The sequence below is a fragment of the Heterodontus francisci genome, chromosome 22 (assembly GCF_036365525.1).
Source record: "Heterodontus francisci isolate sHetFra1 chromosome 22, sHetFra1.hap1, whole genome shotgun sequence".
Classification (NCBI taxonomy): Eukaryota; Metazoa; Chordata; class Chondrichthyes; order Heterodontiformes; family Heterodontidae; genus Heterodontus; species Heterodontus francisci.
Genome location: NC_090392.1, coordinates 48,249,864 through 48,270,461, shown reverse-complemented (window position 1 = coordinate 48,270,461; position 20,598 = coordinate 48,249,864). Strand labels below are relative to the sequence as shown.

At 44.1% G+C, this 20,598-nt stretch overlaps 1 protein-coding gene across 6 annotated transcripts in view; it reads left to right on the top strand.

The window, feature by feature from the left end:
- LOC137381347 (CMP-N-acetylneuraminate-beta-galactosamide-alpha-2,3-sialyltransferase 4-like) overlaps positions 1–20,598 on the top strand; it is a 274,200-nt gene that overhangs the window by 146,875 nt on the left and 106,727 nt on the right. For 4 of the 6 annotated variants that reach the window (XM_068053787.1, XM_068053785.1, XM_068053789.1 and 1 more), the window contains exon 2: positions 14,968–15,055. In XM_068053787.1, coding sequence (XP_067909888.1) covers positions 15,037–15,055 — 19 coding nt within the window. In that variant the 5' untranslated portion in view covers positions 14,968–15,036. Of the gene's footprint in view, positions 1–3,319; positions 3,483–14,967; positions 15,101–20,598 lie in introns of those variants that run through there. The other 2 variants (XM_068053786.1, XM_068053788.1) reach the window with 2 other exon arrangements.

Sequence of the window (20,598 nt, the reverse complement as noted above, 5' to 3'; positions counted from 1 at the left end):
GACTTTTGATTACCAGACATTGAGGGTGGAGAAGCTCGCATTCCAGGTTAATTGCTAAGATGGCCAAATAAACAGAAGACATGGTCAGAGCAGTTTAGTCAAATGATTGACCAGCTGCTGCTGAATTTGAACTTGCCACAGAGTTTTGAACTGGCAGAAAGCTCCTGGCTCCTGGATTGAGAACATCTCTCTCCTGTCTGCCCTCATCTCATTCTCACTAGCTTTGGAATCCATTGAAGATACAGGAACGCCAAGAGAGAAAAGTCTCCTACTGTGAACAAGGTTTAAGAAGAATACTGGGCCCCAATGAAAAACAAGAACTACCTACAGTGAGCTTGAAGCACAGTAACAAGAAACTCTTCAAATATTGCCTCAACCCTCTCCACTATATTTTTCTTCTCTTTTCTGTCTCTATTTTTATGTTTGTATCGCGTATGCATGCTCGCATGGGGCACGGTATGTATCCATTGGCATTAACCGAATTAGAGTTTAAGTTTTAATAAATTTAATTTTTCTTCTTTAAACCTAAGAAAACCTGTTTGTGCTCATTTCTTTGCCTTATAATTGGAAAGAGGTGAACAAGGATTCACCAAGGTGGAGCTCAAAACACTGTGTGTTTGAAAAAAAAACCCTGTTACATTATGACCATGTGAAGGCTGAAAGGGACCCCTAGACACCTTTCTCACCTGGTCGTAACGTTATGTTCTATCTGCAGGAAGAAGCACTCCTTACACCTTGTGGGAAATATGGGTCTATATATCTTCATCATATGATGATATTGTTATGTATGGTATATCAAGACCCTAAAAATGTTTCAAGCCCAGTGGCACTCTCCTATTGAAAATTCTCTGGGATCCAGATGTGTTGGGTCTCAGCCTTCACTGCCAGATTCAGTAATTACCAGAAGGATTAGAGGGGAGTTGAGAAGTGTTTTCCCCCAATGGGTGGCGGGGTGAGGAACTCAGTGCCTGAAAGCATGGTAGGGGCAGAAACCCTGACTGCATTTAAAAAATACTTGGATATGCAATTGAAGTACTGTAACCTACAGGACCACAGACCAAGAGCTGTAAAATGGGATTAGTCTGGACAGTTATTTATTGTCCAGTACAGACACCTCCAGGCGCGTATCCATTGTCTCTCGAGATAAGGAGGCCCAAAAGAAAGATATTTCTATATTTCATTGGGTCCCATAAGCATGTTGACTTAACTCTTTACACTAGCCGAAACAAGACTAGGTGAATGACTGTAAGGGTTAATCACGTCTCCCTAAAGTGACATCACTGTGTAATCGAGTATGGGGTTATGTTTGCCTAATAGCTCATTATGTCATTTTGGTGCCGCTCCCTAACCCCAAGGATTCATGTGTAATCCTGAAATTCTGTTTCTTGTTCAGTCTGTATGAGTGAATGCAGCTGTGTGACAGGCCATCATTTACCTATGAAGATTTATCTCTTGTATGCCCAGACTAGCTGTCACTATTTCTGCTTATTAAAATTCCTTTCTTACATGTTCCCACAACTTCTTCTTGTCTCAGCACTGAGAGACTGATTTCATTCTTATTAACCTTTCTGATGCTTCAGATTTAGTTTAACATAGTTTAACATATATTTGGATATTCTGCTCAGTGTGCTCACTGGCCACTGGAAGACATCAGTACAATTGGAAGCTCAGGCATGGAGGAAAGACACTCCTACCAGATATTGTATCTATTAAAAATAACAAATGGGAAATTGTGAAGGCTATCTGGTCTCCACATCCTGAATGTCTGGTATGTGTTCAAAGTTTGGGAAGCACTACCTGTAAATTCCACTCCCATGAGCATTTTTCTCTTGTTCTGAATTCTTCTGTGGTTTATTCACATTTTCTGTCTGTGAGCAGGAGGTCTCAGGCCCCCCTCTCACACTTTTTTAAAACAGCGATTGTGCTTACCACCTCAGTAAGTGTTTTACCTTTTTCCTTTAATGTGATTGCCAGAGAACCAATTGGACAGGTTTTCTTGAGTTTAAACAAGAAAGAGGTAAGTTTATTATACTTAAACACATTAACCCGTTTTTAAAAATATGCTACACATTCATGCACACATTCACATGAGAATCACACACACACAAATAGATTACAGAGGGAAACAGATTTGGTGGTTGGTTTAAGTCCAGAAAAAATGGACCATAAATACAGTCTGTGATTATGTAGCCCTCAGCTGAAGCTGTATTCTTGAAGTCCTTGCTGGTCAAAGTACACTTTGGTTGGCTTGCTTTGCTCAGAGTTTTCCTGAAGGCAGAATTGGTAGTTAATTCTCTACCCCTGGTTGCTGGCTGTAGCGCTCTGTAGGCTTGGAGGGTCCCCCAGTCACAGGCAGTTCTTTTCTTGATATTTTCTGGGGAGAGAGAGAGAGAGAGACAGGGGTGCAGAGCCTTCTTTGCTGCAGTACACTCGGTTACTCCGTGTCTGCTGTCTGTGTTACAAAACTTCTAATTTCTTCAGAGTTGAGCAGGCAGTCACATGGTTCTATCAATCTGTTTTGTTTTCAATGAGGTCCAAAGTCTAAAACACAAAACTCTTACGTGGAGTTGCCAGTGTTTATCCCCTGGAGGGACATCTCCACTTATGAATACCTCAGGATGACTTTGAATGGCTCACTAATGAGGATCTTCTGGCTAATCTACTCAGCTAACCAAAGCATTGTTCTGACTGGGCTTCTTATTAGACTTTGTGTCTCCAGTTCAATCTCCTGGTGTTTCAGATGTAAATGGCAATGACCATCTTGGCTGCTAGTTTTAAAAAAGTTACTATAGTGTTTTTCCCGATAAAAGGCTAAAGTAAGTTTCTAACCAATGAAATCAATATTTCCCATTTGGCATATAGGGTTTTCCTGACAGAAGTTTCTCAAAGTATTAACGGCAGACTAGATGTATAGCTGCATGCCTCTGATTGGGTCTGTTTTCTATACATGGTGCTTAGGGACAGTAAACTGATAATAAGGTATCTCTTATGATTATCGTTTAAACTAATTGACCCGCTGTGGTGGTGGACGCAGGGAGTTAAGATCCAGTGTAGCCTTCAGGTAAAGTGGAAGATGGAGATAATTGCACCATGATGCCCGGATGTAATCTAATTGCCATTTTAAAGCCATTCAGTCTGTCTTTATTTTTATATAATACTTTGGTTTTATATAATTAATCAGTCTCCTCTGAGTTCTCTGTTTTCTTTGTGTTGCTATTTATCTAAGTCTCATCGTCTCTGGTTTCTCTCTTAATTGGTTTTACTTCTTCTCTGACCTCTTTTTCTTCCCTTTCAGATGGGTGGAGTTGGGTGGCGTGGTCTGCTAGACAGCTGAAGGCATGGCCGCCAGTGGTCGAGAGATTAAAATTGGAGGTGTGCAAGAAGCCAGAATTAGAGAAGTGCAGAGATCTTGGAGGATTGTAGGACTGGAGAAGGTTACAGAGATAGGGCGAGGCGAGGACATGGAATTATTTCAAAACAAGGTCAGAATTTTACAATCAAAGCTAAAATCCAGGGGGCATTGTAGACCAGTGAGCAGAGGGGTCCTGGATGAACTGGACTTGGTGTGAGTTAGGATGAAAGCTGCAGAGTTTTGGATGAGTTCATGTTTATTGAGGGTAGAAGATAGGAGCCTGTGCAGGAGATTATTGGAATATTCACAAAGGTAACAATGGCATGGATAAGGTTTTCAGCAGCAGATGAGCTTAGGCAGGGATGGAGGTGGGGGATTTACAGAGGTGGAAGTAGATCGTCTTAACGATGGAGCAGATCTGTGGTCATCTCGGGGTTAACTATGATACCAAGATAGTGAATAGTCTGGCCTTAGACTGTTGCCAAGGAGAGGGATGGAATCTGGCTAGGAAAGAGAGCTTGTGGTGGGGATCAAAGACAGTAGCTTCAGTCTTCCTAATATTTAGTTGGAGGAAGTTTCTGCTCATATAGCATTGGATGTTGGGCAAGCAGCATGGACCTCAGTTCCTTCCTATTCATTTCCCTCAAAGAGAATGTGGTTGCAAAATTCATCATGTTTCTATTTTAAGAAAATAAAATCAGAATGAAATAAAAACAGAAAACGTTGGAAATGCTCAGCAGGTCTGGCAGCATCTGTGGAGAGAGAAAGAGAGTTAAAGCTTCATGTCAATGAGCTTTGTTGCGACCAGGTGAGGCAGCGGTCTCAGGCTCTCCACTTGCCCCTTTCCTGGTTTGCCGTAACAGGTTTTAGCATTTAAAACAGTGTTTTTAGCTTCACCTAGTGAGTCCCAGATCAGTGCTGTCTAATTGTAATTGTAAAGGAATCAATCAGACAGGCTTTCTCAGGTTTAAACAAGAACGGTGTAAGTTTATCAACTTTAACACTCCAGCTCAGTTAAAACCACTAAAAATTAATGACGCAACCACAATAGCATGCATGAGCAATAAACACACACACAAATAGATACAGAGGAGGAGAAAGAATTATAGGGAGGAAAGTTTGAAGTCGTAGATAGAATTCAGTTACTTTTTGTTAGATTTGCTGTGAAGTCTTTGATTGAATTTAAGTCTTGTAGTTCTCATTGGGACCCAGTGCACACTTTCAAACTTGTTTTGCTGATACCAGAAGGCTGTAGGGGTCTTCTGTCTTGTATCTTAAGTTACTTCCGTAGGTCCCTGGAATATTATGTGAGAGAGAGAGAGACCTTGCTTCTCTTTGGTTTTCAAAACTGCAGTCTGCCTCAAAACCTTACTGTGATACACAATTCAATCAATTCTCAAGTTGGCCAGCAAGTTAGTCATGTGACTAGCTCTTTGTTTGAGACAGCATCGCCTGCGAGGGTTGTTGATTCTTCAAATCTTATTAGACGCACTCAGTGGGGTGGGTGGGGATGGGAGTATTGGCTCTTACACAGACAATGACTCTCAATGTCTTTTGATCATCACTATTGACAAAACCCATCTGGCTAATTGAATCAAGGAGCACTTACATTGTCTCTCTATGCAACTGTCTCCCAGAATGCAAATATGCAGCCATGTTTGCAGCCACTGCTCTGTGGTCTTTTTAAACAAGTTATGTTCAATGTCCAGTAAAAGTTCAAATAGTGTTCCATATGTTGAAATTAATATGTTTCCATTTGGCAGGTATGGTTTCCATCACACCTTTCATCAGAACTGGAAAAAGTGAGAGATGCGACTGGTTTTAAGCAAGTGTAGAGAAAGGGAGGAGGGGAAGAAGAGAGCAAAAGGGGAGGGCTGTGGTAGGCTGGAAGACAGGAGAGATTAAATGACAGAAAAGATGATGGTGCAAGGTAAAAGAGGGGCGTTAATGGGGAATTAAAGAAACAAAAGATGTATCCCGAGGAAGTGTTAATGGGAAAATGCAGGATCATTACCAACAGCTGCCGCAAAAAACAAGCTAACAAAAATGGAAGCAGAGGTTATGATCTGAAATTGTTGAACTGGATCTGGAGGCTATGAAATACCTAAGTGAAAGATGAGATGCTGCTCCTTGAGTTTACATTAAGCTTCATTGGAACAGGGTAGGAGACCGATGACAGGGAGGTCAGAATAGGAGAGAACAGAATTAAAATGACAGTCAACCCGAAGCTCGAGGTCACGCTTGTGAACTAAATAGAGGTGCTCCGCAAAGGAATGTCTTAAAGGATAAAAGTGGGTGATGGGTGAATGGGACTTGGTATGAGTTAGAATCAGCCATTGAATTTTGGATGAGTGTAAGTTTATGGAAGGGGTAAGAGGGGAGGCTGGCCAAGAATGCATTAGAATAGTGAAGTCTCAGGTAACATAGACATGGATGAGGGTTTCAGCAGCAGATGAGCTGAGGCAGATGCAGGGTCGAGAGATGTTACAAAGGTAGAAATAGGTGGTATTAGTGATGGTGCAGATATGTTTTTGGAAACTCATGTCAGGGTCAAGTATGACACAGAGGTTGCAACCAGTCTGGTTCAGCCTCAGATAATTGCCAGGAAGAGGGATAGAGTAGTTAGCTAGGGAATGGAGTTTGTGGCAGGGATGGAAGTCAGTGGCAATTTAGAGGCAGCGGAGGAGTCAAGGGAGTGGTAGTGCAGTAGAGCTGGGTGTTGCAATACTCCAGCTGGAGCCAAACTAGTGTTTTATATAGGCATATATTTAGCATAACCTCCTTGCTTTTATGCCTGTGTTTATAATGATCAGGATCCTATGTGCTTTATTATGTGCTTTATTACCTTGACCTGTCACCTTCAAAGATTTATCTTCAGGTCTCTCTGTTTAATCACTCCCTTTAAAATTATACATTTAGCTTCAGCTGTCTCTCCTCATTCTGCGTACCAAATGCATCATCTCATGCTTTTCTGCGTTGAATTTCATCTGTCATGTGTCTGCCCATTCCACCAGCCTACCTATTTCCTCTTGAAGTCAGTTACTATCTTCCTCACTGTTATTACACTTTCAAATTTCATGCCATTTGCAAAATATCAAAATTATGTCCTGTATCCCAGAACATTCTGTTTTCTATTCCTTAGCCAAGTTTGTATCCATGCTCCTGCTGCCCCTTTTATCCTATGGGCTTCAATTTTGCTAACAAGCCTAATATGTGGTACTTTATCCAAATGCCTTCTGAAAGTCCATATACACAACACCAACTGCACTGATGAAATACTGGTACATATACTGGTGGTGGGGAAGGCCAACCAAGAGAGCAATGGTGTATTTTTATTTTTTTTATTTAGAGATACAGCACTGAAACAGGCCCTTCGGCCCACCGAGTCTGTGCCGACCAACAACCACCCATTTATACTAACCCTACAGTAATCCCATATGCCCTACCACCTATCTACACTAGGGGCAATTTGTAACAGCCAATTTACCTATCACCTGCAAGTCTTTTGAATCTGGGAGATAACAAATGCATGGATGGGGGTTTCAGCAACAGATGAGCTGAGGCAGAGTACCAGTGAACACAAATTGAATTTCCCATGCCACAACAGTCCCACACCTTACCTTCCCTCTGTCACTGACCATCATAGTGTCCTCTTGGCCACAATGCTGAAATAAAAGCCACTGCAAAACTGTTGGGTTTAGTTGTATTTGTATTAATTGTACATCACTTTGTACAGTGGGAGGGGTCTCGCTCACTGTCTTTGGTATTAACTCTTTACAACCTTATACTACATATCCCTCAAGTCTTTATCCAGCATTTTTTCAAACTTATATACATTTATGACTTCTCTACAACTCTTTCTCACCCCAAGTCTCTGACTTTACAAATTCAGTCTCATTGGAGGTTTGACAATGTTCCCCAATCTGGTTATAATCTGTCTGGGACGATCAGTAGTCTTCATAGGAAGTATGGGTTGCTGACCTGGTTTTTGTTTCTACGGATTGTAGTATTCCGTTCAGTTTGGTTTTGTTTCTCTTCATCTGGATCTTGCAGGTGGATTATTGAATGTGCTTTTGTGGAATGGGAATGATATTCCTCTGATTCCTTCGTATGTTACCTTCATTCGTTTGAATAACATACAATTGCTGATAGTCCTCACATTTATGGATTACTGTGCCTTCTTGTTCCAGGTCGTGTATCCAAACTTTTTACCATTGTTTAATTTGGATAAGCTTCTCGCTCGAAATCTTCTATTGGAAATCCTGATTTGTTTCCTTCTGTGGGAGTTTTCTCTTTCTCAAACTTTCTTGTAGTCTTGAATCTTCAATCCAGGCATTAATTGTTGAGGCAATACGGAAGCTGTGTTCTTCTTGGTGCAAAGATATACACTGTTCTGGCCCCTTCCTCCAGAGTGATCCTGTACTCCGTCTTTAGTTTTCCGAGATCTGTGAACAGCTTCGGAATTCTGTTTGAAAGGAATTGCTTACCTTTGTTTGTTTGACTTCAGCTACCTTTTTAATCAACTGCAGTTGTAAGCGTGCATTCCAGCTCAGTAAAGAAAATTCTTGATTGTGTAAGAAGTATAAGGTCTCTACCAGTTTGCAAACTTCAACCTGCCTTCCAATTTGAATGGCCTTTTCCAGTGTAAGGTCTTCCTTGGATTGCAACAGGTCAGATAAGGATTCATCTGCTATGCCAATGACTATCCTGTCTTTGATTAGCGCTGCCTTTAATTCCTCATATTCACAACCTTCTGCCAATCTATACAGGTCATTAATATAGGAGTCGACAGATTCACCAATCAACTGCACCCGCCTATTAAATTTGGCTCTTTCCAAGATTTTATTTTTACGGTGATAAAATATTTGTCAAAGGCTTGGAGTACCTCTTTGAATTTATCGGTAGCCTCGTTAATCCCTTGTCAGACAATTACGCTATCCACAGTTGCCCTTACTGAATATAGACGGTTGTTAACTTGTTCCATTTCTGATTTTGTATGGAGTTGCAAAGTAATTTTAAACCTCAGGAACCTTTTTCTCCATGATAACCAATTTGAATCTGATTGGGTCCCTCCTGATTCTGGAAACTCCCAGGCATTCCCAATTTTGGATCCCGATTGCTTTCTTAACAAACTTTTTAGGGCTTTCCCCTTTTTTAAGAAATTTAATTTGTTCTTTTTCAGGCCTGGTTGCTTTAATGGAGGTGTCCCAGCTGTTTTCAAGAGTTCCCTGCTGTTTAAGTATGCCTTTTTAACGGCTTTCCCCTTTGGATTTAGTTGTATTTGTATTAGTAGTGTTGTAGGGTGTTCTAGAGTAAGTCTTAGACTTTGGTGAAGGTTAACTAACAACTCTATTATTTACACTTATGATATATACTCTCTGCAAGCCACCTAAGCGAGCATGCGTTGTGCTGCTATATCTTCTTCTCAAACCTATCTCATGTGACTGTTAGATCATCACTCATACAGTGGGAGGGGTCTTTCTTACTGTCTTTGGTATTACTACAAAAACAACAATTCCAAATCAACTTTAAACAAACAAACCATCCGATATTCCTTACAAAAGTCAACTAATCACCCTTGTGCATTCCCTTAGGGCCTGTCTTGTACTTTCCTTTGCCTTGTGCTCCATGCAGTGCTGCCCCAGTGACTGCAGCATGTCTGGTGAAAGGTGGCTGACTTTCAGTGAGGGAGACTGCAGATGACCTTGCATGATGCTCTTGAGCAGCTCTCAGCCTCGAAGGCCTGGCCTCAGACTGCACCAGTTTGACATGGGCGGCAGCAGTCTGGATTGGCTGGCTGACAGGCAACAGCAAGGGCACTGGCTGAATGGCATTATCTCCTCCATGGAGGTAAGGACTTGTAGCCGTGCCTGTCCCCTGCCAGATAGGTGCTGCTGCCTCTGATTGTGCATTACCTTGTCTTGCAGAGAGAATGGTGATTGTGGTGCAATATGTTTGTGTGTCTGCATAACTGAATAGTTGACAGTGTGTGCAAGCAGTGAGATGTGGGTGTGTAACGCTATGGTGAAGCTATGAATGTGAGATATGAGTCATGGTATGTAGAAATTGTTGAAGGTGAGTGAAGTGGGCGGGGGCAGGTGGTTGGTGAATTGAGCTTTGTGTGAGGCTAATGGAGCAGGTGTAAGGATATGACATTTGAAGATGAATTCACTGATTTTGACCACTCATACAAGGTCATTGAATTCCTTTCGGTACTGCATCCAGGTCCTCGGGACTAGACTGCTGGCATTGACCGTGATGGTATCTGTTCCGACTGCCTTCACAGTGTCTGTCTTCTCGCAGTTTAACTTCTCTTCCCCAGCCACTTCCAGCACCTGCTGCAGCCAGAATGTACCTCCTCTTTAAGTACTGCTAGCCTCGCACGAACCTGGGACCTCGAATGAGGCTTGCAGCCACTGAACAGTGTGTTTAGTACTGGACTGCTAGCTACTATCATTTAAATCAGTGGTTCTTAATCTGGGATCCATGGATCCCGGGGTGGGAGGGCTGCAGAGGCTTTCCAGGGAATCTGTGAAGAAGCTGCGGATGCATCGTGCGGTGATTGGATGGAAGATCACGACAGTCATTGGCAGCGCGGTTGTGAGCCTCTGGGTTCCCATGAGCGTGTTATTTCCAAACACCACCGCACTCGTACTCGTACAGTGTACTAAATGCCTGCTGATGACTGACATGGTCTTCCTCCAATCACTGCGCAACGTCTTATCAATAAAGCAATGAAACATTGCAGATTTATTTCTTCAACGTTTTTTTTCCCAGTGAGCAAGAGCAGCAGCAAAAAATTTTAAAAAAAGACTTGGCTACAGCTGCTAAGAGAGGAGGGAAATGCTGACTTTGAAATGTAGAGCAGCTAAAGAAGCTGACCATGGTCTTTGCACTAGGGGTTCCCACAACCAAAAAAGTTTGTGAAACACTGATTTAAATTAGGCTGCACAATGTTGCATCAGAAGGAATGGACATTGGTTAATCACTCATCGTGATTCCTGCGCCAATTTTCAGCCTTCTCCAAAGTCAATAATCTTAACGCAGTTGTGTTTGCCTAAAGGTGAGATTAAACAGAGGCTCTATTTCCTCAGCTCTGTTGTTCATCTGGTGAATATGACATTTTGACTTTTTCCCTTTTCCCTTTCTACATTCCCTGTATCTGCTGCTGTACCTTTTCAATCAGTCCTGCTGGGGATTCCTGCTCTTTTTATGGAGTGTCGTATTCGGCTAATTTCCTGATCGGGTGGGGATTTGATATACTCTGGAGTCCTATTGTTTTTTTTTCCAAAATATACTTTATTCATAAAAATCTGTAAAAATTACATTGCCAAACAGTTTCCAAACCACACCAAAAAATACAAACATTGCAAAAGAGATCAGTTTCTTTCAATACTGTCATGAGTTTCTTCCCAACCCTTCTGTTTCACAATTGTCATGTCAATTACAGTTTTACATTTACAGCAATTGAGAATATTAACGATACAGTTCGAGGGGTTTCCCATGGATTCAGCCCCTCAGTCCAGCTTGGTGGGGGAACCTTACACTGTGGTCTTTCCCCATTGAGCCTTTGCTGCAGCTGCCCCAAGCTTTAGTGCGTCCCTCAGCACGTAGTCCTGGACCTTGGAATGTGCCAGTCTGCAACATTCGGTGGTGGACAACTCTTTGCGCTGGAAGACCAGCAAGTTTCGGGCAGACCAAAGGGCGTCTTTCACCGAATTGATAGTCCTCCAGCAGCAGTTGATGTTTGTCTCGGTGTGCGTCCCTGGGAACAGCCCGTAGAGCACAGACTCCTGTGTTACAGAGCTGCTTGGGATGAACCTTGACAAAAACCACTGCATCTCTTTCCACACCTGCTTTGCAAAGGCACATTCCAGGAGGAGGTGGGCGACCGTCTCTTCCCCACCACAGCCAACGCGGGGGCACTGTGCGGAGGGGGCGAGACTTCGGGTGTGCATGAAGGATCTGACGGGGAGGGCCCTTCTCACCACCAGCCAAGCTACGTCTTGGTGCTTGTTTGAAAGTTCTGGGGAGTCCTATTGTTGGCACAATGAGTAGTGCCAGTGTTAGTACACTGTGGGACAGCGAGAAGCTACACTATGGAACTTGACTGTTGTGTAGTACTCTTTTTTAGTGGTGGTGCTTCTACTCTGTGGGACAGCCTTTTTGTACACTGGTGCAATGTGAACCTATGGAGGCAGTACAGTGTAGGAAAGGATGTTAGAATGTTAGGATGATTGTCTTTCATCTTTTGGGCCTCCTTATCTCGAGAGACAATGGATACGCGCCTGGAGGTGGTCAGTGGTTTGTGAAGCAGCGCCTGGAGTGGCTATAAAGGCCAATTCTGGAGTGACAGGCTCTTCCACAGGTGCTGCAGAGAAATTTGTTTGTTGGGGCTGTTGCACAGTTGGCTCTCCCCTTGCGCCTCTGTCTTTTTTCCTGCCAACTACTAAGTCTCTTCGACTCGCCACAATTTAGCCCTGTCTTTATGGCTGCCCGCCAGCTCTGGCGAATGCTGGCAACTGACTCCCACGACTTGTGATCAATGTCACACGATTTCATGTCGCGTTTGCAGACGTCTTTATAACGGAGACATGGACAGCCGGTGGGTCTGATACCAGTGGCGAGCTCGCTGTACAATGTGTCTTTGGGGATCCTGCCATCTTCCATGCGGCTCACATGGCCAAGCCATCTCAAGCGCCGCTGACTCAGTAGTGTGTATAAGCTGGGGGTGTTGGCCGCTTCAAGGACTTCTGTGTTGGAGATATAGTCCTGCCACCTGATGCCAAGTATTCTCCGAAGGCAGCGAAGATGGAATGAATTGAGACGTCGCTCTTGGCTGGCATACGTTGTCCAGGCCTCGCTGCCGTAGAGCAAGGTACTGAGGACACAGGCCTGATACACTCGGACTTTTGTGTTCCGTGTCAGTGCGCCATTTTCCCACACTCTCTTGGCCAGTCTGGACATAGCAGTGGAAGCCTTACCCATGCGCTTGTTGATTTCTGCATCTAGAGACAGGTTACTGGTGATAGTTGAGCCTAGGTAGGTGAACTCTTGAACCACTTCCAGAGCGTGGTCGCCAATATTGATGGATGGAGCATTTCTGACATCCTGCCCCATGATGTTCGTTTTCTTGAGGCTGATGGTTAGGCCAAATTCATTGCAGGCAGACGCAAACCTGTCGATGAGACTCTGCAGGCATTCTTCAGTGTGAGATGTTAAAGCAGCATCGTCAGCAAAGAGGAGTTCTCTGATGAGGACTTTCCGTACTTTGGACTTCGCTCTTAGACGGGCAAGGTTGAACAACCTGCCCCCTGATCTTGTGTGGAGGAAAATTCCTTCTTCAGAGGATTTGAACGCATGTGAAAGCAACAGGGAGAAGAAAATCCCAAAAAGTGTGGGTGCGAGAACACAGCCCTGTTTCACACCACTCAGGATAGGAAAGGGCTCTGATGAGGAGCCACCATGTTGAATTGTGCCTTTCATATTGTCATGGAATGAGGTGATGATACTTAGTAGCTTTGGTGGACATCCGATCTTTTCTAGTAGTCTGAAGAGACCACGTCTGCTGACGAGGTCAAAGGCTTTGGTGAGATCAATGAAAGCAATGTAGAGGGGCATCTGTTGTTCACGGCATTTCTCCTGTATCTGACGAAGGGAGAACAGCATGTCAATAGTCGATCTCTCTGCACGAAAGCCACACTGTGCCTCAGGGTAGACGCGCTCGGCCAGCTTCTGGAGCCTGTTCAGAGCGACTCGAGCAAAGACTTTCCCCACTATGCTGAGCAGGGAGATTCCACGGTAGTTGTTGCAGTCACCGCGGTCACCTTTGTTTTTATAGAGGGTGATGATGTTGGCATCGCGCATGTCCTGGGGTACTGCTCCCTCGTCCCAGCACAGGCATAGCAGTTCATGTAGTGCTGAGAGTATAGCAGGCTTGGCACTCTTGATTATTTCAGGGGTAATGCTGTCCTTCCCAGGGGCTTTTCCGCTGGCTAGGGAATCAATGGCATCACTGAGTTCCGATTTGGTTGGCTGTATGTCCAGCTCATCCATGACTGGTAGAGGCTGGGCTGCATTGAGGGCAGTCTCAGTGACAGCATTCTCCCTGGAGTACAGTTCTAGGTAGTGCTCAACCCAGCGGTCCATCTGTTTGCGTTGGTCAGTGATTATGTCCCCCGATTTAGATTTGAGGGGGGTGATCTTCTTGATGGTTGGCCCAAGAGCTCTCTTCATGCCATCATACATTCCTCTGATGTTTCCGGTGTCTGAGGCCAGCTGAATATGACTGCATAGGTGTTGCCAGTAGTCGTTTGCGCAACGCCTAGCTGTTCTTTGTGCAGTACTTCTGGCTGCTTTAAGTGCTGCGGATGTTAAATCGCTGGGGGCTTTCTTGTAGTTCAAAAGTGCAATGCGCTTAGCGGCTATGACAGGTTCCAGCTCTTCATTATGAGATTGAAACCAGTCTGCATTTCTCTTCGCACTTTTGCCGTAGGTGGTCAAAGCTGACTCATAGATGGCGTCTCTGATGTGGGCCCACTTGGTCTCAGCATCCCCTGTGGGAGTGTTTTGAAGGGCTGTTTCAAGTGAATTTAGAAATTTTTGTAACAGCTGTGGGTGAGAAATTCTGCTCGTGTTGATGCGCGGGTGGCCCTTCTGCTTGGAATGATGCAACTTCTTTGGTCTGAGTCTAACCTTGCTGCACACCAGGGAGTGGTCGGTGTCGCAGTCCGCACTGTGGAAGCTGCGTGTGATTTGAACACTGTTTAAGGCGGCTCGCCTTGTGACAATGAGGTCTAGCTGGTGCCAACGACGTGATCTTGGGTGCCTCCATGAAACCTGGTGACAGGGTTTAGTGTGAAAGAACGAGTTGGTGATGCAGAGGTTATGATAGGTACACAACTCAAGCAGTCTCTGCCCGTTCTCATTCATCCTTCCAACGCCATAGCGCCCAAGGCAGGAGGGCCATGAGTCATGGTCGGCCCCAACCCTGGCATTAAAGTCCCCCAGCAGGAATAGGTGTTCGGTGTTGGGGATGCTGCTAATGATGTTATGGAGTTGTTCATAGAACTGGTCTTTAGCTTCAGGTGCGGAGCAGAGTGTTGGAGCATAGATGCTGAGTAGGTGTACTGGACCAGAGGTGGTGAGCAGTCGGATGGACAGTATGTACATCATGGGTATAGGTGATGGTACGCTATAAAATTTAGGATGTTGGTAGAGTGCAGCAGAGTGTTGGTGAACTGTGAGACAGGATTCTGGTAACTGTGCGGCTGGGTGCTTGTACATTGTGAGAGAGAGTGTTGGTACACTGTGAGATAGAGTGTTGGTACACTGGCAGACTGTTGGTGCTCTTGGAGGATAGGATGCCAATATATTCAGGCGCACAGGTTAATGCCAAAGTGCTGTCTTAATCCAATCAGTTGCTGAATTTTAGTATCTATCAATGCACAATAGCAATCTCAAATACTAGTATTAATATTTTTTAACTGATGCAGTTTTAATGCTTTAGATTCCATCATGTACACCATGTTGATTAATAATTTTTGCTTCACCGAGTTGTATTGCTTCGGTAGGCAACAGTTTTGAATGACAAAATCCCTTTTTTTCTGTTTCAGGTTTAACCTTCTGTGGAGCCCTAAATTCAAGAACTGAGAATCCTGTCAATACCTGGCTGATCAACAAGGATGATGAAGTGCAGAGCAAGTAGGAACATTAGGCACTGCAGCCTCTGATTGTTGTGCTCTATTGGTTAGTCTTGTGGTTGTAACTCTGGGCTGGATTTTACTGAGCCCCTGATGTCGGGCTCCGTGACGGCTGGGGAGAGGGTGGGGGGATGGCCGGGGGGCCGGAAGATGGTTCTGGCAGAGGCCCGCCAAGGAGGCCGACGCCGGGAGGGCCTGGCCCAATCCTTCCGGTGGCGGCGTGGCTCCGTGGCAACCCCCCGCCCCCCCCGACTGCTGGGTGACCAAAACTGAATCTAAATATTTAAATCAAGGAGATGAATAAATTTAAATAGATTTATCATCATCTATCGGGCCCGCCATGATCTTCAGAGCGGCAGCCGGCATTCCCGTGCCTTCAATTCCCCATCTGGGGAAAGCAGGCGAGACACTGGTGGGGAGGGGGGAGGAGTTAAGATTTTTACTGCAGAGGGGGGAGGGGGGGGTGCGAGGTGACGGGGTCAAATAAGCATCATCAGTGTCGGGGATGGTGGGAAGGGGTGAACTTTCAACTTTGTATAATCCTACGGAGGAAGATCAAAATTCACAGGTAAGTGTTTTAGGGGGAAGGTCCAACACTGTAATTTTTATTGTGGGGGGGGGTGGGAAAGTGGCATTACAATTTTATTTGTTAAATTTTGGGGAGATACCTCATTAAAAATTTAAATATGCTGGGAGGGCTGGGCACCCTTTGAAAAAGGCGCCAGCGCCAACGCACAGGTGGCTGACACCATTTCCGGCGTTGGAAAGCCAGCTCCCTGCACATGATAAGGAGGGCGGGCAGCCCCGACTATTTAAATGAGCAGCCGCGTGGAAGATCGTGACGGCTCTGTGGTGTGCAGCCTGCACATGTGAGCCGCCATTTTTTTGAGCCCGCCACCAAGAGCAGTGGCAGACTCTTAAAATCCAGCCCTCTGTGTCTTAATTCGTGGGTATTCAAGAAAGTGGCAGTTGGGGAGCCTGTTGTTATTTTGCAGGTATAAGACAGGACTGGGTGATGAACAAGACAGTGTCATGGAGAAATCAAGAAGTTTTAGTGACTGGAAGCCAGTGTCCAGTGGTGTACCACAGGGATCTGTGCTGGGTCCCCTATTGTTTGTCATTTATATAAACGACAAAGATGACTATGTGGGGGGTAGGATCAGTAAGTTCGCGGATGACACAAAGATTGGCCGAGTGGTTAACAGTGAGGATGAGTGTCTTGGGTTACAGGAAGATATAGACGGGATGGTCAAATGGACAGAAAAGTGGCAGATGGAATTTAACCCTGAAAAGTGTGAGGTGATACACTTTGGAAGGAGTAATGTGACATGGAAGTATTCAATGAATGGCCTGACACTGGGAAGTTCCGATGAACAAAGGGACCTTGGCGTGTTTGTCCATAGATCTCTGAAGGCAGAAGGGCAGGTTAATAGGGTGGTGAAAAAGGCATATGGGACACTTGCCTTTATCAATCGAGGCATAGATTACAAAAGCAGGGAGGTCATGTTGGAGTTGTATAGAACTTTGGTAAGGCCACAGCTGGAGTACTGTGTGCAATTCTGGTCGCCACATTATAGGAAGGATGTGATTGCAGTGGAGGGGGTGCAGAGGCGTTTCACCAGGATGGTGCCTGGGATGGAACATTTAAGCTATGAAGAGAGGTTGGATAGGCTTGGTTCTTTTCACTGGAGCAGAGAAGACTGAGGGGTGACCTGATCGAGGTGTACAAGATTATGAGGGGCATGGACAGGGTGGATAGGGAGCAGCTGTTCCCCTTAGTTGAAGGGTCAGTTACTAGGGGACACAAGTTTAATGTGAGGGGCAGGAGGTTTAAGGGGGATTTGAGGAAGAACATTTTTACCCAGAGGGTGGTGACGGTCTGGAATGCACTGCCTGGGAGGGTGGTAGAGGCGGGTTGCCTCATATCCTTTAAAAAGTACCTGAATGAGCACTTGGCACGTCATAACATTCAAGGCTATGGGCCAAGTGCTGGCAAATGGGATTTGGTAGACAGGTCAGGTGTCTTTAATGCATCGGTGCAGACTCGATGGGCCGAAAGGTCTCTTCTGCACTGTAATAGTCTGTGCTTCAGTGACTAGATAATCCGTTGGTTGAGGGATAAATATTGGACAGGACACTGGGGAGAACTCGCAATGCTTCTTTGAAATAATGTGAGGTGATCCTTTATCGCCAGCTGACATGATAAATGGGGCCTCAGTTTAACGTCTCATCCAAAAGATGGGTTCTCAGACAGTTCAACGTTCCCTCAGTATTGGACTGTCAGCTTGGATTTTGTGCTCAAGTCCTTACTCAGAAGCAAGAGTACTACCTCTGAGCCATTAAGAGGTTCCTGCAGCAGATCAATTGCTGGGAAAATGGATGACTCAGAAGCAGCATAGCTTGATGGTGGGGAGGAGGCCGCCCATGCTTTCTCTTAAGTGCCAATTGGTTTGTGGTCAGAGGAGATGAAGAAATGGAGAAAATAACTAGTGGAGATGAGTATGGATCTTGATACATTCAGTTTATGAATCCCTTCTTTCCCATAAAGCAAGTATAGACTAAACAATCATGACCCTAAACAGTTCAAGAAATCACTCAGAAGCAGAATAAAGAAGAAACATCTCCATTTGTCCTGCAGGGAGAAATGTGAGGAATGAATATAGGAACGTGGAGAAACATATCAAGAGTTGATTAGAAAGTCAAAGAGAAATCTGAAAAAAAAAATAGCTCCTGAAGTAAAACACGACTTAAGTTTTTAAAAGGCCAGTCAGAGAAGAGGTTAGAACCATTAACGATGCAAGCAGGACTGCAACAGAGGATGAAGACTGTGTTCTGAATGACTACTTCCACCAAGTATTCACTATGGAAGCCATGAGCGACATGCTCTCCCTATGCAGTAGGGTTGCCAACTCTGGTAGGGCGTATTCCTGGAGGTATTATCACATGACCCGCCCCTCTGAATCACCCTGTCCCATGCTCCTGTCATTGGTCCATCCCTCGAGCAGACAGTTTTCCCTGGAACCAACTGGAAAGGGAACAGACTCTTTGTTAGACAATTGGAGTCACCTTGATTGTTAGTGAAACAACTGTTTCTCCCATCTCCAATATTTATCTAATGAAAGTTTTCAAAGAAAATTTTTAAAAAGCAGTTTTGTTTACTATCCCTATGATCTTTCTCCTGGGTTTGCCCACAACAGTGTCCCGGAGATTAATCTTTAATCCTGGAGACTCCAGGACAATCCTGCACAGTTTGTGACCCTGTACTGTAATATTAACCAAAATAGAATTGATGACTTCAAAATAAACAATGGATATTCTAAAGAGGCTAAAACAAATAAAGCTGAGAGAGAGGTGATCATTATCTCAGAGATCTGAGAGACAAAGGAGGAGACTAGTGAGGCAATAACATTCATTATGAGGGAGCTGATGGATGTGCCAAGAGAATGGAAATGGATAAATGTGTTTGTTGTCAAAATAGGATCGAAGAACAGAGGTCAGCAACTATAGACCTCTTCATCTTCAATTGCATGTAAAATGTTGGAATTGATTATTAGTCTACCTGAGGAGCTTCCTTGACTAACTTCCTTGACTTCTTTGAGTAAGTGACATCCTCAGTGGAATATGGAAAACCTACAACATAATACACCAAACATTCAAAAGGTATTTGACAAAGTGCAATGTGAAAAGTTACTTTTAAGCCTGAAGCTGTGAGGATACAAGGTAAATCCTGGGAATGGTTAAGAAACTGACTGAAGTGTAAAAACAGGGTTAGAGGAATTATGTCAGAATGGAGGAAGTGTTGAGTGAGTCTTCCCAGGAATTGGTGTCGGTATTCATTATAATCCAACATCTTGGATTCAAGGACTCAATGTTAATTTGTCACGTTTGCAGATGACACCAAAGTGGGTTGAGCAGTTGAATCTGAAGAGGTAACTTAGTAAATGCAAATTGAGTTGGGCTGAATATATATGCAAGTGGACTAAAGACAGATGAAATTTAACATGAGCAAGCTTAGAGTGCAGCACATAAGAAGGATAAATGGGATGTGTACTCCATGAACGGTGTTAAGAGCCACGAGTTTTAGTAGATCCAACATATCTAACCGTTGCTGAGTAACAATAATCAAAGCCAATGGAATGCTGAAAACCCCATGGCTCATACTGAGTTCAGAGGTCTTAGTTATGGAGAAACTTTGACTTTTCAGCCTCAAAGGAGGCAACTGAGAGATCTTCCAGAGACATAGAAGATTCAAACTAAAAGTTCCATAAACTAAATTAAGAGTAGGACAAGGAGCCACAGGTCCAAAATACTAAAAAAGGCAAATTCGGGAAGTCAAGAAGTTCTTCAGACACTGCAATCAACACATAGAATGAACTTCCAGATAGAGTAATGCTCAAAACATGACATAACATTGGCTTCTACCCCAGCTCATTCTTTCCTATGACTTCAATTTGAGGAACTCTTCACCTTCTTCAGCCTTCTCTCCCTCCTACAGTCTATGGGCTTTTAAATTTCCAAGCTGGGCTTCACCTAATCACTAATTCATGAGTTTGGCTCATTTTCTGCCTATTTTTTGCACCTTGGATGGTGTCCTGACATCCGAGTTGACTGTGATAAAGATAAACCTGCATTCTGAGCCCTCCTTGACCTGTTGCAGTCTTTGACACCTTTGACCATGAAAGTTTGCTCCAACGTCTCTCCATCATCATCCAGCCGGTTGGGACTGCACTCACCTGGTTTCATTCTTATCTATCCAGTCATAGCCAGAGTATCACTTGCAATGGCTTCTCCTCCTGTTTTTGTATCATTACCTCTGGTGTTCCCGAAGGATCTATCCTTGGCCCCCTTCTATTTCTGCCGCTCAGCGATATCATTTGAAAGCACAGGATTAGTTTCCACTGTACGCTGATGATACCCAGCTGTACTTCACCACCACCTCTCTCGACTCCTCCACTTGTGGTGGATTATAATCCTAGCCCCTTTGGGACTATCCCACATCAGACGTACTTCTCAAATATTCACTCTTAACTTAAAGTTAAGCTAGCTAATTCCTAAAGGCATTGAATGGGTCTAAAGGTCTGATCTAACTGTCCCCAAAGAAAGGAACAAGCCAAGAATATTACCATCCTCCAGATAGCTTTTTAGCAAGTTCCAGCCAGATTATAATGTCCTGGATATTGTAAGGGTCCAGGGGGTCTCTCTTCAGTAATGTACCTCTTCACCAAAGTGTGTACGAAGATGTGGTTCACTAGTTACTGATACATAAAACTGTGAGAGACAGTATAAGTTCTAAACTAGATAGAGATTTATTAAAGAACTGACATGCAACTCACAGCTGGTGAGACCATTAATCACAACATTAATAGTTCTTAGGAAAAGTAAAAGACATATTCATATTTCTAGTAGAGATCCAACTTTTAAATCTAAATATTGTTACAGTAGAATATCCTTAGAACTAGTTAAGCAGGATATCCATCAATTATCAAAGTAACATTTACCTTAAATCCCCAAGTAGTAGGAAGCTATAGAGCCAGTGAGATGTCT